The sequence below is a fragment of the Rhinolophus sinicus genome, chromosome 2, assembly GCF_057876585.1.
Source record: "Rhinolophus sinicus isolate RSI-liver-muscle chromosome 2, RSI-T2T, whole genome shotgun sequence".
Taxonomy (NCBI): Eukaryota; Metazoa; Chordata; class Mammalia; order Chiroptera; family Rhinolophidae; genus Rhinolophus; species Rhinolophus sinicus.
Window position 1 is genome coordinate 144,548,417 of NC_142502.1, and position 22,055 is coordinate 144,570,471.

The following is a 22,055-nucleotide window of genomic DNA, read 5'->3' on the forward strand; positions in this document are numbered from 1 at the left end:
GAATTTGCTGATTCCCTTGGAATTCCATTTTTGGAAACCAGTGCTAAGAACGCAACGAATGTAGAACAGTCTTTCATGACGATGGCAGCTGAGATTAAAAAGCGAATGGGTCCTGGAGCAACAGCTGGTGGTGCAGAGAAGTCCAATGTTAAAATTCAGAGCACTCCGGTCAAGCAGCCAGGTGGAGGTTGCTGCTAAAATTTGCCTCCATCCTTTTCTCACAGCAATGAATTTGCAATCTGAACCCAAGTGAAAAAACAAAATTGCCTGAATTGTACTGTATGTAGCTGCACTACAACAGATTCTTACCGTCTCCACAAAGGTCAGAGATTGTAAATGGTCAATACTGACTTTTTTTTTATTCCCTTGACTCAAGACAGCTAACTTCATTTTCAGAACTGTTTTAAACCTTTGTGTGCTGGTTTATAAAATAATGTGTGTAATCCTGTTGCTTTCCTGATACCAGACTGTTTCCCGTGGTTGGTTAGAATATATTTTGTTTTGATGTTTATATTGGCATGTTTAGATGTCAGGTTTAGTCTTCTGAAGATGAAGTTCAGCCATTTTGTATCAAACAGCACAACCAGTGTCTGTCACTTTCCATGCATAAAGTTTAGTGAGATGTTATATGTAAGATCTGATTTGCTAGTTCTTCCTTGTAGAGTTATAAATGGAAAGATTACACTATCTGATTAATAGTTTCTTCATACTCTGCATATAATTTGTGGCTGCAGAATATTGTAATTTGTTGCACACTATGTAACAAAACTGAAGATATGTTTAATAAATATTGTACTTATTGGAAGTAATATCAAACTGTATGGTGATAAGTATTGTTTTAATTCTTATGGTTAAAGGGAAATAGAGCCTTGCATTAGTCTTAAAACAGCCATCTGTTGTGTGCAACCAGGGCATTGTAGACCTATCTTAGAGCAGCATCCAATACGCTTTCCAGATAATACACCCAACTGATGACATAGGGAGGCTTCTGTGCTGGGTAGGGATTTAACCAAGCTTAGTGGTGCAGGGAGATTAAATTATATGGAAAACAAGTGTAGGATGTATGCTGTCTACCCTATTATCTCTGATCCTTTCTCTAAAATCATTTGAAATGGTTCCTTTGATCAACATTTTTTCTGTGGCAGAGGTGGAAAGCAGCATACCTGTCCTAACTGGCAAATAATCAGACTAATGCATGTGCTAGTATTGTTTCTTCCATGCTGAGTCAGATGGAGGCTATTTTATCCTTCACAATTGTATAACAGGTTGGAGGAGTTAAAGCATTAAAGTAGAAAGCCGGAAAAATTTTATTGTTTGATTGCCCTAATTTTAGAAATTATATCCCTAAAAATTAAATGAAAACATGAATGTGGGATGGGAATGATAAATGAAATATATTTATTTCAGTGGAATTTTGCACATGTGAAAATTTTGTTAAATAGGACCTTAAAGATCCTAGGGTTTGCTTTTATTGTGGGAAACCAAAATCTTTTGCTAACACTAGCATTTTAAGATGATAAAAATCACAGCCTGTTTCCTTGGGGTTGAAGTACTTGCCAAAACATTCTTTACTTAGGGGCTTGGGGTGGCTGTTGGCAACACATTTTATGGTGGGGTCTTGAATTCAATGATAAAATTTAAATTAAAAGCAAGCCAAAAATTATAGGTTTTTTATTTTCACTAAACAAGCAATTGAAATACATGGTACAAAAATAAGTGGTAAGATTATTGTACAATGAAATGGACAGAAATATTCAATTTAATTTTCCATCTATGAGAATTTCACAATAAAATCATAGTTTACTTTGTATTATAGATGTGCTTGTTGGATCTATTCATCCTCACATAAGACAACTAAAAAAATTCCTCAAGTTTACCACATAGTTATATGCGTGAAGATTTTAAAAAATGCTCAAGGGTTTTTTTGCCTTACAATACAGGATAGTATAAAGGGGAAAAGAATTCAGAAACTATTTACCACAGTAGATAAATGACAGCAAATGTCAGACACTGTGAAGCCTGTACTTCAGTTTTATACAGCAAGTTCAAACTCACTTATTCGTCGTCAGTTACAAACAACATTACATGAATTTAAGATGTAATCATATGTACATACTTAGTTTTGAAAATTCTGGTGTTCTTTCCCATTGCAGTCAAGACGGGCTTACCACAGGATGTTTCAGCATGCTCTACCATTTGCTTTTACGAATATGCCAATAAATGCAGTTTTGAAAAAAATACATTCCCATTCCTACCCCCATTTTCAAGTACACACATTTCAAACTACTATGGGCTTTAATAATCTTTTCACTGTAAATGGCTGCCATAAATTAACTCACGTAAGTTACGGCTGTTCTAAACTTAAGCGGTGTAGTCTCTGGGAAATCCTTGCAGAATGACAGCCATTCTGGTCTGAGCAGTAAGTTCTTGTTCTTTGACCTTGGACTGACATTTCCTTTAGCATACATACATGTTGCCATTGCAGCATATTTTACACCAGCCCTTTTTTATCTTCCCATTTAAGCTTCAAAACAGACATTGTCTCCATTTGCAAATGAGCTTGGCCATGGAGCTGCAGCAAGAACCCAGGTCTTGAAACTACCAGTATAACTCTTAGTATTGCCACTTCTCTGTGGACTTAAATTCTACTAATTGAAAGGAACTACTAGGAAATTTTACGACAGGTAAACTTGGGATTTCATAACCACACTTACGTTACTACTATAGGCCACCGCTGTCCTTAAGGCTAATGTGTACCACTGCACACTGGCCGGCCAGGCTGCTTGAATCTAACCTGGCCATGTCTGCTTATGGAAATGCTGCTGGCAGCATCCTCCTAGGCTGAAACAATTTCAGGTTCAGTTTTAAGGGAGGTCTTCAACTTTTTATAGCACTGCTGAAGATATAATTAGTTGTGTTGATATTCTTCAGTGGTATTCACAGCTAGGTCCAGAGTAAGCACCCTTCAGTCACACCTTATTTCAGAGGAGACAAAAACAAAAATATCTTAGATCATCTCTAGGTGAAGTACTTTCTTGGGAAAAAGGGTATTTTGAAATACTCTGTGTAAATTATAATTACTAGGCTGACTGGGAATAGAATGGCATCTTCCGCAATTACTGTAACATCGGCCAGTTTGTTTCTAGAGTTGTCATCTTTAATTTTTTTTTGCTAACAAATACAGACTTATTTTCATGCTTATCAAATACTAGTAACTAAATGGGTTTAACTGCTAAGGGTTATCCTGTAACATACTCAGTGCAAAGGCATGTACCGATTTATAGCCACATCCAAGAGAAGGGGAAATATGTCAATTGAAAAAGAGGCCCTTAGACACATCTGCCTTTTAAACCAATTCTAGCCTTTTAAGATGGTTTCACACATACAATTATTTGCTAAGGGTGTTGTCTTCTCTTTTTAAAATCTATGTATGGAACCACGATAAATATGGAGACTCATAGGTAGCATCATAATGCACGGTTTAACTCTCACATGCCCTTAATTAAACATTGTGGGAAATCCTACCTTAGTAGCAGCAGGCACTTCTAATACTGAATTTTATAATCTTTAAATGTTAGAATTTAACATCTCATTTTCCAGTGACTATAAAGTCTGAGAAATTTTAAAGCAGAAAAGTTACATTTAATAACAGGACTTTAAGAGGCGGATGAGATGGTGTTCAGATTATGTGGCTCAGCCCCCAAAACTCAAGTCCTAACCTTCATTTAAAGAAGGTAATTTTGTATTAAATGTTTTGTTCTGAGGGGATCTCATAGGTCTGCTTATAGAATAACTGCTCCAATATCACCTTTGGGTTCAAGATGATGTGTTCATTTTTTTTTTACAAACTTAAAAAGATCTTACTTTCTTAAGCATCTTCCTCCAGTGAGAATCTGGATGGAGTATGAAAATAGATCTTTAAGTGCTTATCTCACATAGACTGAAGTGTGAAGAACCTACCCTTGTCTTAGCTCACAGTAATACTAAAAACCTGGGGGGAAATGTGCTTTCTTACATGTTCGTTCATGGCGCAGAACTTTTCTAAAGTGCTTTTTTGTTTTTGCAGCATCTGTGGTTACCAGCAATAGTCGATCATTTTGCTTTAAAAAGCTACAGTATTGATGGTTTAAAGGGATCACCCGTAAGTTTATTTCTACCAAGGTACTTACATGTCAACTCCTGAGCAACAAAGAATTCCCTTTTTTCCTTCACTATTGACAGCCTTAGTTTTTGTAGTTATCCATGCCTTTCCCTTCCCTGATCATGGACCATTCTACCACAGCAGAGTAGGAATGGAGGGGTGCGTCATCCTAGCGGTACCCTTAAGGGCAGGGGTGTCAAAACTGCGGCCCGCGGGCCAACTGCGGTCTGCAATCCATTGTTAATTGGCCCGCAGCAAATTCCAAAAATGTATTTAGTTTATTTAAATAAACCAGGTGAGGCAATATGTACTTCACCTCGAGTGAGTGGCCCGGCTGTTTGTGTATTTTACCGCATATGGCCCTTGGTGAAAAATGTTGAAAAAAGTTTGGACACCCCTGCTTAAGGAGGATAATTAGTCAATGGCCCTGCTGAAGCTCAGTGGCAGTTCTTCAAATCTCTGACACATTTTCCTTTAAGATACCAGTTAAGTAGGCAGATGGAGCCCTAAGCACTGGCCAACCATTTACTTTTTTCAGTCTCGGGTCCTCTTGTGTGCCTGAGAGTACCAGGTATTTGGTATCTTCCTTCTCATACCAGCCTTCTTTAAATGATCTCAGCAGGTGGACTAGTTTAGGAGCTGTCTGCTCTTTGTAACTGGATAGAGGGGGAAGGAAAGACCTGTAAGCCTTATTAGCATTATTTTATGAAAAACTGCAAAGCCACAAACATACTCTTTGTAGAGAAGCACCAAAAGTAAAGTTTTAGTTTTGGAAGGATTCATTTTAAATAAAAATAGTAATTTGATAGCCCTTACTTCAGGGAAGAGAAAGGCATTATGAAGCTAGTACATTAGTTAAATTTTCCCCTTGATATCAATGTTAAATGGCTCTTACAAGGACTTCGTGAAAGTTTCCCACCAGCCACGTTTTGGCTGACAGATTACATCTCTGTCTGAGAAGATGCCTGAAAGAGAAACAGAAGCATTTGTTACAGGCAGAATGCTGCACAGGAAGAAATGACAGCAGCCATCACCTGCATTCATTCTAGAACTAAAATGACTCTTACTCGAATTTCTTTGATGCAGTTACATGGAGTTCCTGCTCTTGACATGCCTGGATTTTTATCCTTTGCCTTCCTTTGTCTACAGAGAATTCTAACCTAGAAAATCCATGAATTAAGCAAGACATTTTGGTGGTAGGAGAGGCCGTTTCAGAGATAGTATGGTCCAACTGTGGAATCATAAAGGACGTCGGGCGGTGACAGTCCCACAGTGGATACCAACCCCCTCCCTCTGCTCTCTTCGCCCCCCTTTCTTATCATTCCCTGTTTGACTTTCCAAGGTCAAAAGAAAGTTGTACTGTTAAGTTTCCGGGCATGTTGCCCCTAACTGTCGCCCCAGCCCATTTGGGAAGGGAGTGGTATGGGAAGTTTGCAGAGACCCTCTGTGGGAAAGGGAGGTAAGTCTGGTGCTGTCAGGAGTTACTTGGAGACAGAGGACCCAACAAGTTGGGCAAGAAGAGCCTCAAGTGTAGATGTGCAGACATAAAAAGGAGGCAGAGATAAGTTTTGTAGCTGTTGTCCTCGGGTGGTGAAGGGACTGCACAGAAATGGGAGCGTGAAGCCCTCTAATCTTCAGCAAGCAGCAGGGGTGAAACTGAGTAACGGAAAGCAGTGCAGTGAGCCTTCGTCACCACAGGAAGACCTTCCAACCTTCTTCCTGGCAGTGGTAGCACCTCCCTTGTTCAGTATCAGGGGCTTCTCCCGGCATCTCATGTGTTTCAGTAGCTCTTGGCTCAAGCTTCTAAGCAGCAGCCAACTGTTAGAGCAGGTCTGAGGAGAGATGCTCTAGGGTTACTCTACTTACCAGACTAACCCCAGTCACGTCGGCACTCCTGTGCGCCACTGGTGTGCTGTCAGGGATGAGGGTGCAGCCGGCCAGCGTGTCCAGAGAGGCCAAGATAGTGTCATACAGGTGCTCTGCGTGGCTCTCCAGCTCGCCGGGCTGCTTTGAGATCCTCCCGAGGACGTCCTGTAACACTAACAAACGAGGTGCAGAGCAATTAGGCTAAAAACATCTTGCAAGTGTATTTTCGAAAGAACGAACGATGGTGTAGCATTTTATACAAACTAGGAATATGGCAAGTTTCAGAATGTCCACTCTTTTTTAACAGTTACCCTCAAGGAACTGCTATTGCACGGAGGTCTGTTAGCTGCTGATTAAAGCTGCGAGTTTCACCGGCTCCACTTTGGAATTATGTAATTCACAAAAAGGCAGACTTGGTTCTTTGGTGACTGGTGTGATCTGATTTTTAGAGATGAGACACAGGACACACCCAGGTCCCGTGGGGCAGAACGATTAAATGAAACAACATGCCTAGACTAGGGCTCTGGGTCCTGTTCCCAGGTCCCACCAGCTTCTTGGCTGGGGGCTGACGCTGAGCATGTGTATGGCTGGCCTGGTAGCATACGTGGGGCTTCTTGGGAGCCCTCTTTTGTGGGTCCTGCATCAACAGACTTCAAAAGAAAACTACCTGAAATCAGGGCAAAGACAGGGTGGGTAGGGAGGCCAGGATTCCCTCCTGCAGGCCAAGTGTTCATTTGAGGAAGGGATGGGCTAGGTTCAGAATGCATCATACACAGCAGGCTTGTTTTTTCCTCTGAGAGACTATTTTGCTTTGTTAGACACAAAGCCTGCTTTAGCTTCCAGTGCCTTTATCAGCTGTTAACACTCTCCCTAGTTTCCTGCCACAGCTGCGACATGTGCCAGCAGCGGAAGGGAAAGGGGAAGCTGCCTATCTGCAGAGGCTGCTGGCTGGGGGGTGGAAGGAGCAGCACCGGCCCCCGGGAAGCCCCAGCACTGCACCCTCGGTCAGGCGGTGCGGCCGTGACAGCTCAGGGGCCGGCCAGACCCGGCAGAGGGATGCAGCGGGGCACAGCTCGACTCTAAGGCAGCTGGGGGGGAGGGGAGGGTCGCCCCTCCACGTTCACCAGGTCCCTTGAGTCAGTGGAATTCGGGGGACCTTTATTTTTTTCGAACTTTTACTTTAGAATGTTACAGTGCCTGGGGTTGAGTAAAAGGAAAGCTGGGAATGGGAATGAAATCTCTCCCGGTGAGATTTTTTTTTAACTGATACATGCATATAGGGTCCTGGTTCAGCTTCATGCCAATAGGTCCCAGTCATTTGACCCAGTACAATAAGGAGTTTGTGTGGGAGACAGGACTGTGAACTCATGCACGAAAATGTAGTGACGACCTGCCCAATTTCCCAGAGGAGGCCTTTGGCAGGAGCCTGAATCAGGACGTTGTGGAGGGGGAACAAATTTGGCTTCCTGTACCTACAGTTACACTGGCAGAGGAAGACAGCAGGCTCTCACAGTGTGTTCTGGAGCGAACAGGCACGCACTGAGCCTCACCTGAGACACCCCGTGAATATCAAGGGGAACTTGTGATTTTCACAAAACAGCCAGGTTCCTGACTGCCAAGCAAAGGACGGGAAGGGGCAGTGTGTCCATCTGCAAGAGCCTGGATTCCTATCTGAAAACCACAGAAACCCAAGCCTCTTATTTGGACAGTAAACTACTTCTAGACTCCTTTCAAGAGAAAGGAAAAGTGGGATATTCTTATTACAGATTAAGCACGGAGAAATACTACTGAATTGATTTTTAAATGATGGTCGGAGAACCTGTAGCTTTCCAGAGGCCCAGTGTTACATGTGGCCTCGGGGAAGAGCTCCCTGGTATCGGGCTCCTTCCCTTCCTGCTCAGGCCCCTGCACCTCCACACACACAGCACTATGGGAGGCAGCACAGGGGCTGGAGCCAGGCTGCCCCTCCTCGTGTGGCCCAAGGCAAATTCACGACTCCAGTGAAGGGAGAGTAATAACATCTGTCTCATAGGGCTGTAATTAAACAAACAAAAAATTGATATATCAATGGCTTCAGCACAGTGTATGGCACAAACTTCAGTAAAATGCTGGTGTAACTGCAGGTAGTGGAGGAGCTGGAGCTTGGCATATTGAATTTCTGTCCCAGTGGAAACCCCAAATCCCCAGTGCAGGAGAACACCAGAAGAGAGGCCGCCCAAGGGCAGGGGACTGATTGCAAGGGGCTCACATACCTCACCCTGGATAATCACTGCCCTGTGGAAAACCCTGCAGTGGCTCCACGACTCCTAGAAACCCCTCTGCCCGTTCTGTTCTCAACCCTGGTGATTTTTCTTCACAGGGGACATTTGGCAATGTCTGAAGATATTTTGGGGTGTCACAACTAGGGAGAAGATACTACCGGCATCTAATGGTAGAGGCCAGGGATGCTGCTAACATCCTGCCGTGCACAGGATGCCCGGACCCCCCACAACAAAGAACTATGCCGCCTAACGTGTTAGTGCCACGGCTGAGAAACTCCCATACGACCTCCCTAACATGCAACAGCCTCCCACTTCTGGTCAGGGAAGTGCAACCTCATTGCCTCAAGACCCGTATTTGCTTATGCCGCTTGCTTCCAGAGAAAACCCCACCTCGCCCCAAATCTGAGGCACTATACAGACGGGGCTTTTAGCACTTGGATGTCAGTCTTACAGGAATTCGAGACTGCGTTCACTGCTTTAACCTAGTTAGATTCTAGGTCATCCTCCATGTTATATCTGTCCTCAGCAAGGGCAACACCAGTCGTTAAATCCTTGCTCCCTACACGACGAGATGTAATCAAAGCCTGTAATTTTTACATTGTCTTAAATTGGGAACCCATCCTACAAAATGGGCTCAAGTTCAGTTTGTGCACCATCGCCACCCTATCCCCTCTCCTAAGTTCACTTCTTCCTTCAGTCTGTTCCCAGAAAAAAGACCGACCTCTCTCAAGTCCTAAAACAAAACCTCCCCCAGGGCAGACCAAACGGATTCAGCCTGCACTGGGAAAGGAGAGGAAGCCCTGAACGCTCCCCAAGGTACACATGCTAGCAAAAAACCAAGGAGCTGGATTAAAACCAGTATTCCCACCCAGGACACCACCAGGAAAAGAACAGAAGCAAGAGTGTCGTTCTCACAGGCTGACGCCAGACTTCTACTCAGCTTACCATGACTTGTGGGTGCCTCACGGTGCGGCTGCGGGGGCAGTGACGATGTGGGGGGCTGCCAGACTGTCAGGGACTCTAAGGCAGTGGGTGCGTGTGGGAGGGGCTCCCGGGCCCCGCTGCTGAGAGGAGTTAGGCGCTGGCTAAATTCAAAGCCTCAAGCATCTCACCTGGCGTGTTATCCAACAGGCACTGAAGAAGAATCTCCCCTTTCTGTAAGACATTCTCCGTCAGGGACTGGTGCTCAGCTATGTCTTTCTTAAATTGCTTAAAGCGCATCAGAAAAAGAAAGAAAAAAGCTTCGTTACTATGGCTTTGTGAAAGTTACTAAAAATGACCCCCCGCAGGGCAGCTTATGCCCCTCTAACCTGGGGGACAAACCCCCGTCTTCAGAACTCTGCAAGCTTAACTTCACCTTCTCTGAACCCAAGGTGACCACAGTCAATCCGTTTCTTCTGTTTCTAGTCTAACAAAAGAGAGTTCTCCTTGGCAAAGCCTGGCTCATCCACGGCTTGGAGTCAGGGTGTCCTTCTGTACCACACCCCATGGGGTTCTCTCTAAACTCCAGGGCTATGGGATTCTCAAAACACACATCTTCGGGACCTGGTAAGAACCGCAAGACGTGCCGTTAACTGGACCACAGGACCGGCTGCGTCCCCCCACGGCCTCCCTCAGGCTCCTGCTTTCAGGACTCAGGGAGGTGGTGGGTCTCCTAAGCAGCTGATTTGTTTTCCCCTCGCAGGTACCAGGCCTGTGTGGACTGTTTTTGACGTTCCTTTAGCTGCCATGAAGTGTACAGTCAAATCCATGACCACCGTTAGTGTAGCGTACAGCACCTGGCCCACATCCTGGAAGTTGTCATTTTACTCTTGGATTTACTACATCCCTTTGCCCTAATACCTGTGCTTATTTTACTCTTTATACTCTTTGGAGCTTATATGCTGCCGCAAACATACTGTGTTATTAGGACAAAATGTATGAGACAGTGCCACAGGTAAGAGACCCGCATGCGTACCCACATGTGTGCTGATGTTAAGTGCCTGAGCTTGGGTCAGGGTAGCGCATACATATGCATGAGCCGTGCACCCTTCTGGTCCCAGTTGTGTGGGTGACACCAGGCTAGGCTTCACTGACGTGCAGGGTAACTACCAGCTCAGACCTCCGCTCTACCCACAAAACAAGATAGTTGCTTCTGGCTAGACAGCAAGTTTAGGCACAGGACGGAATGAGGGACACAATGGAGGGAATGGCCCCTGCTCTGATAGGGATGTGTGTCATGCCTGTGGAAAGGCCACCGGGTAAGTCTAACCCAGGCAATTTCCTCTCCCACAGAACCGCCCCTGGGCCTCCTGGGGGTGGGCCCTGCACAGCTGTGCACACACGCCGGGGGCTGCACACAGAGGACCCTCATACTCAGCATTCCTCTCCTTCCTCGGTGTACTCCAGGCAAGAAACTCATGGCAACCTCTACTCACAGCAGGAAACAGCATTCCCACTGGGGCAGGGCAGCTGGCCCACCCAGGCCAGGCCCTTCCCCTATATTTTAGTTGGCTCCAAGTCGGAAAACAAAGACTTCCCTCCTGCCTTGGGGTGGGGTGGTGGGAGTTCTGAGTAGGCTCAGGCCTGCGGGTGGGGCCCCTGGCACCATCACTAGTAAATCACTCCCTCCTGTTGAAGGCACATGGTCAGGTTATAAAGTAGAAATTCAAAGAACTGGCCCAGAAAACCCTTTCTAGACTAGCATCCTGCTCAGACCACCAATACCCCTGCTCCTTCAGAAAAGGTGATAAAGGCTTGGCCAACCAGACATGCTAAGTCACAGGTAGTTCAACCAAGGTTAGTGTTGTATTTAAGGTGACTGTCATCCAATTCAGAACACTTTTGGGAATGAAGGGGGATCTACTGATAATTATGCCAGGACAGCAGGCAAAAACTTACCCTAAATACACCTATCTAAAGTTGTCAACTAGAATCACAAAGAGATTTTTAAAATAACAACTCAGTGAAAAAGAGGCCAAAAACCTCAAAAAACAAAACAGACTGAGAAACAAATTAAGTCGTATTTTTGTTTAAATACCATCAAAATGCCCTGTCTATTCTGGAGTCAGTACAATTGCAGCTCAAATACTTCAACAGCGCTTTGTGACAATGGAAATGTTCGGTGTGGCCGCCCCTAGACCAGTGCGACGACAAACACCTGGAATGTGGATAGCGCACCTGAGGATTCTAAATCTTTAATTTTACTTAAATAGTCGTATGTGCCTAGTGACTCCATAACAGTGCACATCTATGCTTGTCAATTCCTGAGCTATTTGGAAAATTACATTGCTAATCACCTGTAAGTATTTTTGATTGAGGATAAATATACTGTATTCTCTCCAGACTCTATACAGTGTGGGAAATAACTCCTACATTTTAGTTTTTTAGCATTAAGAATACGAAAAGGGCCTCTGATTAGACTTCAGGTAAAAGTCAACTAAGCCACAACATATGCTTTACACATCAGTTATTTGACCTTTTACTTTGTAATCAAGTAATTTAGCCACCTCTCTTGTGAGTGGTGGCCAGAAGCCAGGACCACATATTACCCGGTAAAGCTGCAGAGAAGACTTGAGACCTGTAAGACTGGACTTTGGTGGAGTCAAGTGGTTGCTGACATCTGCTACGTTATACAGCCAATGGATCAGTTCTTCCAGCTGACAGCAAAATGTCTATAGAAAAAAGATATATGCTGTTTATATTTTCAAAAGGCTAAAAGTATCCAGGGGATTCCCAGAGATGGGAATATGCACCTTTCCAGAGCATTCCTTCACTTGAGGCTTTAGTCTCCTCTCTCCTCCCCTGCCTGACCCTACCCCACCTTGGTTCTGTCTCCCCTCAGCCTGATGTGACACGAAAAGTGCCAGGCTGAGAAAAGCCAGCCCTGAATGTGGAAACAGAGCAGCGAAGGTGAGGGCAGGGACGGGGAAGCCCAGGAGAGGAATGCCTACCACAGAAACCAATTCTTGCGTCAGCACCACTGCTAACTATCAAACTGTTCCTGGGGAAAATGTGAACATAAAATAAAACTATAATCATGACCAACCTGAATGTATGGCTGCAAACAACTGAATTAAAACTGCGTGTCCCTGTTCCGCTCCCACACTGCTCTGGGAACGGGGCCCCTAGACTCCTGCCTGCCACTCACCCAGGGAGACTGAGCCACGCACTTGACCTCCGCATCTCAATCTCGTCACAAAGAAGGGCACCTGCTAACACTTGTCCTGCCTGTTTCCCAGTTCAAATAAAATCACCCACAGGACCTGAGGGGCAGTGCTGGGAACAGTCTGTGGATGGGCTCACGGACACGGCCCTCTGGCCAGCTGCCCTCCGGCCATACAGATGCGGCGTCCATGTGCTCCCCAAGGGGCAAGTGTGGGGCTGTCAGTGTGCGAGAGCCACACCCCTGGACAGCCCCGTGTCAGGGACTGCACAAAGCCCTCAACATGAACTAATTTCATTTAATCCACACAATACCCCAGAGGCAAATCTCTACATTTTAGAAATGAGCAAACTCAAGAGACTGAGCTGAAATTCCAAAGACAGCAGTGCCATCATTCAAATTCAGATCTGCCTGACACTGACAACCTGTTCCCCTGAGTATTCATTATATCTCCAGGTCCTCCTGGGTGGTCCACGAGAGAGGGTTCAGTGGCCAGCACGTCTAGGAAACGATCTATCTAATGCTCTACAGTCACACCACTTGATTAAATGGAAGCTCTGACAAGTCCCGCAGTTGAGAGCACTTACTTTTATTTAGCCCAGTGTTTCCCAAGTACAGGCCCTTCTTGTGCAGAGTGCCTCTTAATCCTCAAGGTCAAGAGCCTTGGGAAGCAGCCTGGGGTAGTAGTTACGAGCTCAGGCTCCAGCCCTTGCTAGTTGTGAGTGGGCAGGTTACCTACCCTCTCACAGCCTTTTTCGCCAATTGTGAAATGAGAAGTCCTTACTGGGTAGAGTTGTGAGGATTAAACAGGACAAGGTACGTGCAGTGCCTGGCACATAAAACGTGCTCAGTTTTACTAAGATTTATCCTAGCAGTGGACTGGGGGAAGGAGATGAGACACCTCCACGCAAAGCCTCTGAACTGCTGAGTTTACCTTCACACACTGCACAAGTGACTCTCTTCCCTGCTCTCCTCCTCTCCTGGGAGGCAGTCCTTTAGCATCTGTGTCCATGAATGGCCGCCGGTCCAACACAGCAGTGAAGGAGGAGCACGTTCTCAGTGGCCCAGAGGAGAGGCCCAGCGCATGGCTGCTCACCAGGCTGCCGTCCCCTGCGGAGTCCCTTGCATGGATGAAGGAGCGCAGCAAACGGTGGGTCTGGCCGTCAGGGTCCCCAGACCCTCTGAGGGCAGCCCCCGAGGGCAGCTGGCTTTGGCTGGAGTCCGATGGGAGGGAAGCAGGCCCATCACTGTCCGACACATCCAGGGAGCTCTGCCCTTCAGCAGCCCCAGTGGGTAGGGTCAAGGTGGGAATGGAACCTAGATACGAAACCAAGCTAGAAACCTGTGTCAGCCGAGTGGGCAAGGCAAGATACTCGTCGTCACTTTCCAGCTCCTCTTCTGGTTTCCATCCAGACTCGACGCAAGGAGGGCGCTGGGTACCCTGGCTGGCCCCCTTCTCTCTCTCTGGCCTGGGTGAGGGCCACCCTCTGTCCCATGTCCTCAGCTGGGGAGAGCCCACCTTGAGATGCTTGCCCACAGGTCGCCAGTCCTTCACGCCCCTCAGGGCTGGCTCTCTGCTCTCCCAAGGAGTGTCCTTACTGCCTGGGGCCCTGGGCGTAGACGTGAGCTGGCTACAAGATGCCATCCCCACACTGCCCTGCTGATGGGGTACTGCAGAGTGCCACTGCTTAAGGCTTTGCTCTCTGGGCCCAGAGAAGGGCAGGGCAGTGGCCTCCATTGCTGGGCAACTGTGGGAGACGTCAGTGGGTGACTTCAGGGTGCTTGCTGGCGAGACAGAAAAGCTATCCAGGTCTACTCCCGAGTCCTGCAGAATGGGGTCAGCCAGCACTCGGCTGTCCAGGCGCTTGGGGAGCAGAGACCTGGGCCTAAGTGGGTACGTATAGTCTAGCAGGTCTTCGTACTCTTTGTTTGGGTTCCAGAGAGGGGAGTGGCGGTCAGGGGAAGGGGGCAGGGAATCCGGCAGCACGCACGCCCAGTACTCGGCCTGGAAGGACAGATGCCTCGCGTCACGCCCGGAGGACATAGGCTGTGGAGACCACTGGGTCCGAGGCACTGGCCCCACCGTAGACATAGATGGGGCCGACTTGGGGACGGCCAGCTCTAGGGAGGAGGAGACGTTGGCAAGGGGGTGACTCTGAGGCTCCGCCCTCTCTTGGTGACCCTGCAGACTGCTGCCCTGCGATGAGGCAGAGACACTGCAGCTGGCAAACTGAGGCGCAGGGGCACCTGGGCTCCTCACGGAGCTCCACTGGGACGAGGAGGGGAAACCTGAGATGCGCGGCTGCCGGCTGAGGTCCAGCACCCGCGGTGACTCCACCGGGGACGGGTCCTCTTCAGTGTCAGCATCATGTCCTGAGCAAAGAGCTGTAGCTCTGGGAACAGTGAGAGTCTGAGGTAGCTCCTCTGACGCAGGAAGCCTGGTCTCCATCTGCAATCAGAAGGAAGAAAAAGCATCCAGGTGAGAAAAGGCAAACCAAATTTCTTTCTTAGATGACACATCAGTAGTTTTCTTTGGGGGGCCCAGACGACATTCGGGAGAAGTCAACATGAAGAATCTGAGCCCTGATGGAAGAATCAGAAGGGAGTGCTGCTAGGACAGCCCGGAGACTCACCCGGCTCTTGGCAGCAGACCGTCCTCCCCAGACTCATCCCACCCTCAGTCCTTTCAAACGTGCTTCCTCCAGACACCCTGCCTGTGAGTGAGCAGAATTCAGAGTGCTCTGTCACTCTGCAGCTGCCTAACCTCTGAGAAGTGTGTCCTGGGCAGATGAAACTTCTATCATTCTGGCACAGACAAGAGACACGTCCAAACCCAGCAGGCCCCACCCGGCTTGGCTCACAAGCCCATGGTAACTGAACACTGGCAAAATGAGTCACTCATCTCAGCCTCTTCACTTTGAATTTTTAATTTGCTCCATGAAGAACTTGCCCTGAGGGAGGCCGGATAGCACAGTGGGTAAGGGCATGGGCTTTGGAACCAGAGAGACCTGGCACCAACCCCTGCCACTTTCCAGATGTATGACTTTGAGCCTCACTTCCCACACCTGTAAAATGGGGATAATAATAGTACCACTTCCCCAGGACACGGGGAAAAGCAGAGTGCGAGTTCAATAAACCAGGGCCGTTACAATAAGCACCAGACTCACTCATGAAACAGCCCATTTGTGTTTGCTTCTTTGCTTCCTGCATCACTGAATCTAACTCACAGGTGCCCAGAGCCTCCCACCTGGCTCCCAGGCAGGTGGGCCCACCTTGTTTTTCCCACCGTCACACTCAGAGGATCCTCACAGGATTGGGCTCCATAGGGACAGCGTGCTGCAGCCAAGGCCACAATGACACCCAAGAGCTCAAAGCTATTCCCATGAAAGGCCTCAGCAAGCAGAACTTAATAGGATGTCAGAACTGGGAGGGAGGGGTGACACATGTCACCTTCCCCGTTATACTGAGGGCCTGAAGATTTGCTGATTTGCCTGAGGTCACCTTCTCTGTGTGACTCCCACTAGGTAAGGCTGCCCTGCAGTCAGGGAGGCCCAAGAAATGCTCCTTGCCCAGGACAGGGCTGCTTACCACAGGGCCTCCAAGGCTCTGCCAGGTTCCCTCGGTCCCAAGGGGACACACTCAGAGCCCTCAGGAGTCCACAGCCCTGAACCCTCATTCCCCAAATCTCAGGGCCCCCCTGAAGCACCAGATCACCAAGTCAGAAGTAGGACATGGCTCCCTGTCAGAACTCTCCCGATAGGCAGTATGTCTTGGCCATAGCATCCCTGGTCCTCAAAAGGTCAGTCACACCCTTGGGGACAGCAGATGCAGTGGACAGAGCTCCCTGCTGGCCCCAAGGCCCAACCTCCCAGGTGAACCTATACACAGAAACCGTCGCACCCTGGCCCCTAGTGCTCCCACGTGCACAGGGGCTGGGAAAGCCTGGAAGATGGTGACAGAACGCTGGCGCGCACTCCCGAGGACAGTGCCAGGGAAACCTACAGCCCCACTTGCCTGAGCACCCACCTGGCCGCCCTCAGAGGGCAGATCTCCAGTCCTCATGCAGGAAGGAGGAAGCAAGTGGCCGCGGGCTTGCTGACACGCACCAGCTATCGTTTCCCCGCAGGTGTTGCTGGCCTGTGGCTGGCAGGCTCCAGAGGGGCAGCAGGCAGGGGCAGGTAGCCCCTCTGCCCCCCACACAGGGGAGGCAGGTCCTCCCTCAGCTTCCAGGCGCGGCAGCTGCTCCCCACTCACAGGCCCTGGGGTGTCTACCTCGGGTTGGCTGCAGCTCCACCTCCCACAGGACGGGGCCTTTGTGTCTGTGGATGCCTCCACCTCTGCCTTTTCTTCTCCCAGGGCCATTTCCATGTCCCTAGGCCAGGGTTTCCTGACGCCTTCAGCCCCCTACAAAGTGGGAAAGGGAGAGAAAAAGATACATTTTCTACATCTGTATACAGGAAATCTTGCTTTTTAATGATTACAGAAAACACTTTTTGGCCAAAGAAGAAAAGAACAAATTATGGCTACTTCCTCAGAGCATAACAGAGGTCCAGTTTTCCCTTGGCGCAAATCCTTCCACAGGGAACGCAGGAGCACAGCATTTGTCCTCTGCTGCTATGCGGCCTGTACCAGCCCTAGCGGCAGTGCCCAGGAAAGTCAATGCAGAGGCCTAAAGCAGAGTCAAGGCTCGGCCCTGACGAAAGTCACCTTTGCTTCCCTGTCCCTTCAGCCCTGCCCCCTGGCTAAGGCCCGGTCCCTGCCCGTGCCAGCCCTGCAGCAGATCTGCTGTCGCAATGCCTCTGTCAGCAGGCAGCTCCGGCCTGGCTCTGACCGCTCTGCTCTGGACAAGAGCAAGTCGGGGCACGCCCAGGGTGCTTCCCCAGTGCCCACTCTGCCCTGCGGAGGAGGCAGGGCCTCTCAAAGCACAGAAACCACACCCCAGGCTGTGGAGCAGGTGGGGACTTCCCATCTGAAGGATGGCAGCTGACCAAAGAGAGAAAAGCACATTAGGCAGCTGGCAGGCAGGGAGGGAGAACCAGGATGAGGGAAGAAGGAACAATCTGGGAGCTGGATCTGAAAATAGGGCCATTCCAGTAAGAGCTTTGGGACAACAGAGGGAGAGCCCCTCATCATAAGTGTGCAGGCAAGGGCTGCTGCTGGGAGCACAACTCCGGGAGGGTTTGGAAGGGCAGGCATGGGAACCATGAGCACCAAGGATTTCGGCAGCCGCCTGGAATGACCAAACTCAAAGCTCAAACCTGGACACAAATAGCCTTGTTTCCTCAGAGACCAGAAGGTGAAGCGATGGCAAGCTGGTGGCAGCAAAAAGCCTGAGAAGGTGTAGGAGGCTGTGGATATGAGCTCACCCTGCTCAGCTTGCACACCAGGAAACACAACTGCGTGGGGACAGCTACACCCTGAGACAGCCTGTACCAGACGGTCCTGCCCTGCGTGCCCGGGCTCCAGACCAATCCAGAGCCCACCCTGGAGAAGAGCATACACTTCTCATGCACTCTCATTTACTTCTCACAACCGCCGTACGTGGCAGGAACTAAACAGAAAAACAGTATTTTAGACAGGTTCAATACAGGGTTCAAGTATAAAATGCACTGCAGATCAAGTGTCCCTCCAACTGTGCCCCCATTCCTCTCTACAAGCTGGTGCACGGCTCAGGGCGACAGTGCTGGGTGCCTCATGCACACCCAGTGTCAGCTCGTGCCAGCACTTCACGGGGCGGAGGGCGGAGTGACAAGTCACCTTCCAAGGAACAAAGAAGTCCAACGGGGAGAAAAAGCAGCCAATTTTTCATATAATCAAGCAAAATATGTACTACTACTCTCACAGAAACAGGTGAACAGTCTCATTAATTCTGTGTGTCTCTCTCATCTCCTGGTGCATATGCAGACAAACACAAAAATCTGTTTCATCCTTCTGCCCCTTTTTACATAAAAGTAGCAAACTGTATAGGACACGCTGTTCAGAACCATCCTTTTTGTTCCTTCACTTTAAACAAAGCATCTTGGAGCTCATTCCTTAGTGACATAGAGCTTCCTTTCTTTTTATCTCTGTCCAGTACTGTATTCCATTGTAGGCTGCACACTAGTTTATTTCACTGGTCCCTTACGAGTGGATAATTGGATTATTTCTAATCTTCTGCTATTACAAACAATGCTGTGATGAATAACCACACACACACAACACTTGCACACATGCTGTGCAGCACACCCACGTGAACAGCCAGAACTGCTGAGGCAAGGGTACCTGCATGTGTACTTCCGGCATATGCTGCCAAGTGACCCTCTACCGGGTGGCATCTAAACTTCAACTCCCATCAGCAGCATGCAACGGGGCCAGTGCGCAGGTGCTCTTATCCTCAATTCACAGAGGGGGAAACCAAGGCTCAGACAGATTCAGAACTGTGTGACTCCAGAACTCGAGCTGTTTATGAACCACTTATGGAACAGGTTACAAAACAGGCACACAAAGTAGAAGAGGGAAGAGACTGGCAGAGGGACAGATGAGTGACCAAGTCATGCTGAGACAGCTTTTCATGGAGCCACATCCTCACCTTGTGGCTATTTAAAAGACTGCACATGAAGATGCTTAACAGGCAAATCGCTTTCACAACTATGGGAATAAGCTGAGCCCCTGAGCTGGAAAAATTAGGGTGATTGCTAAATCTAACCCATAGCTTCTACTTTTTTTCTGACATTAAAAAAAAAAGTAACATTATTTTTATAAGATAATTTCAATTGAAAACAGAAGAAATACCTTCAATTGAATATTAATTCAGTAATTTATAAAACGAATCATCCAAAAATAAAAAAAATCATCTGGAAGAGCACAGGAGAGCCTTATCTATAGTCATACAGAGCTGGAGACGATACCATTAAAGATAGAATTCTAAACCAAAATTCTAACAGCAGCAAGACGTGGTGAGGAAAAATGATTCAAAGAAACATTTCTCTGCTGCTTTCCAACAATTCCTCCGACTTCTGTGTGAGCTCATTAGGGCTATTTGGTCATACATTGGTTCCCAAACTTGATTGTTTGTATCAGAATTCAATACAATGCTGAGCCGAAGCTACTAAGCTACTAAGTATTAGGTAGAGAGCTTTAAAAAAAATCAAATTCCACTTCTCACCCCAGACCCACTGAATAAGAAGCCCACTTGGCAGAAGTTTGGGAATAAGAATCTGGGTTTAGAGGGAAAGAAACTGAGATTATTGCAGGATGCACAGTTAATGGAGACACCTCCCTTCCGTGCTCTCAGTGTCCAATTACCATGTAATCAGGGAGCAAATGCTGTAATACGTCTTGTACCTCACTTTATCCCAATGCTTAGAACTCTCATGATACACATTTAATAAACCTGTTGGATAGAATGAATGATGCACTTCACCTTAAACTATAAATGTTGATTATATATCTTCCCCACAAGCCCCACCGCGTCTAACTAGCCTGCAAGATACTTGAGGACCTGAATTATATCCTTTATTTTTATTATTTTTTAAATGGTAGGTTTAAAAAAAAGATTTTTATTAAAATATACAGCTAATATACGATATTCTATCAGTTTCAGGCGTACACCATACTTATTCAACATTCATGTACCTACAGAAGTGATCACCGTAAGTCCAGCGCCCACCTGACACTGTACCACGCTGTCACAATACTGGCTATGCTCCCCATGCTGTACGTTGCATCCCCATGACTTACTTGCTTTATAGCTGGAAATTTGAACCACTTGTTCCACTTAATCTTTTTTAATTTCTCAATTACAGTTAACATGCAATATTATTTTAATTTCAGGTGTACAGGATAGCGGTTAGACATTTGTGTTAACTTAAGAAGTAATGCCCCCGATTAGTCTAGTACCCACCTGGCACTATATACAGCTATTACCACGTTATTGACTATATTTATTCTCTATGCTTTACTTTACATCCCCATGACTGTTTTGTAATTACCAATCTGTACTTCATAATCCTGTCACTTTTTTCACCTTCCTCCAACCCCTCTCCAAACTATCATCCCAACAAATCTAGTACCCATCTGACACCATAGTTTTTACAATATTATTGATTATATTCCTTGGGCTATATCCTACATCCCCATGACTATTTTGTAACAACCAATTGGGTGTTTTCTGCTACCTTGTCTTCTAAATCAATTCAATCCTCTGCTTCATCTAGTCTGCTGGTGATTCCTTCTAGTGCATTCTTCATTTTAGTTATTGTATTCTTCACTTCTGACTGGTTCTTTTTTATGGTTTCTATGTCCTTTTTTATGCTTGCTGTCTCTTTGTTTAAATTCTAAGTTCCTTGAGCATCCTTATAACCAGTATTTTGAATTCTGCCTCTGGTAGGTTGCTTGCCTCCATTTCGTTTAGTTTTTTTTCTGGCTCCTTCACATGGGATGTATTTCTGTTTCCTCATTTTGGCTACCTGTGTTTTTTTCTAAGTATTAGGTAGATCTGCTGTGTCTCCCAGTCTTGCCGGGTAGCCTTATGTAGTAGGTGTCCTGTGGCGCTCAGTGGCACAGTCTCCCTGGTCACCTGTGCTGAGTGCTCCAGGAGTGTCCCTTGTGTAGGTTTTGTGTGCCCTCCTGTTATACTTGAGCCTTGATTGCTATTGGCACATCAGTGAGTGGGACTGACCCTCAGTCTGACTGGCTATGGGGTTTGGCCACGTCTACAGCTTCTGGGCTGCTGTACAGGGGGCCTGCTGCACAGAATGGGATTTGCCCCAGTGGGCTCTGGTGCCTGTTGAGATCACCCTTTGGGTATGTCACCTGTGGGGCTAATTGGGTGGTGCTCTGCTGGGGTCTGAAATCAACCTCTAAGTATGTTGGTTCTGGGGCTTTGGGAAGGGATCTGGTGCAGGCCCAGGTCAGCCACTGCCTGTGACCAGACAGGGACTACCTGGTAGGAGCTACAGAGCAATCCGCAGTTGTTCATTGCCTCTGTTACCCCTGGAGATGTGTGGGAGAGGCCATGCTGTGAACCAAGAATGGCTGCCACCAGTACCAGCTCTGGGGTAGCTCTGCAAAAAGCTAGGACACTTCATCTGAGGCCTGCTACAAACCGCCAGCTCCCATAAGGTTCAACTGCTGATAGAGCCTCACGTGATACACAAGTTGGGTGAGGCAGGGTCTCAGGCAATCACCAGAGTGTGAAGAGTTGTGGTCAGCAGGTTAATGTAGGCTTTGATTTGGTGCTGGTTGGTTTGGTACCAGTGCTGAGCCGAAGCTACTCAGCAAAAGTCTCAGAGCACACCAAGGCCAGTGCTGCCTGCCTGGGGCCCCCCGACTCTGATAGTTTTCCAAGAAAGAGTGCAATGTGGGCGGGGCTGGCCAGCCCAGAGAAAATGCCTCTGGTTTTGGGGGAGCTGGGTAGAGCAGGGTCCCAAGGAGTCAGCAGGTCGGAGCCCCAGGGCTCACCAGATCAATCAGATTCACATTTGGCCGTAAGCGCCTGCTGTCTGCATGGGAGAAGGACCCCACACAGGGAAAACGGCAACTATCTTCCAGCCCTTGTGCAAAGCCACATACCTCAGTCTAACCCCCATATGTCTCTGATGCCACCTGAGTCACTGTCCCTTCCCCAGAGCCCAGGGTGTCTGCGACAAGTCTGTACGAGGCC

The 22,055-nt window shown here is 47.7% G+C and overlaps 2 protein-coding genes across 3 annotated transcripts in view; one reads left to right on the forward strand and one right to left on the reverse strand.

The window, feature by feature from the left end:
* The window catches only part of RAB1A (RAB1A, member RAS oncogene family), a 28,155-nt gene extending 26,340 nt beyond the window's left edge, over positions 1-1,815 (forward strand). Inside the window, exon 6 of the mRNA XM_019718073.3 lies at positions 1-1,815. Coding sequence (XP_019573632.2) covers positions 1-198 — 198 coding nt within the window. The 3' untranslated portion in view covers positions 199-1,815.
* Positions 1,657-22,055, reverse strand: part of CEP68 (centrosomal protein 68) — a 27,464-nt gene continuing 7,065 nt past the window's right edge. For both annotated transcript variants that reach the window (XM_074332067.2, XM_074332068.2), the window contains 7 exons: positions 16,439-16,816; positions 13,347-14,861; positions 11,799-11,921; positions 9,381-9,477; positions 6,008-6,180; positions 5,037-5,106; positions 1,657-2,975 (listed from right to left, as the gene is read on the reverse strand). In XM_074332067.2, the coding sequence (XP_074188168.2) occupies positions 5,083-5,106; positions 6,008-6,180; positions 9,381-9,477; positions 11,799-11,921; positions 13,347-14,861; positions 16,439-16,780 (2,274 nt within the window). In that variant the 5' untranslated portion in view covers positions 16,781-16,816 and the 3' untranslated portion in view covers positions 1,657-2,975; positions 5,037-5,082. The remainder of the gene's footprint in view (positions 2,976-5,036; positions 5,107-6,007; positions 6,181-9,380; positions 9,478-11,798; positions 11,922-13,346; positions 14,862-16,438; positions 16,817-22,055) is intronic.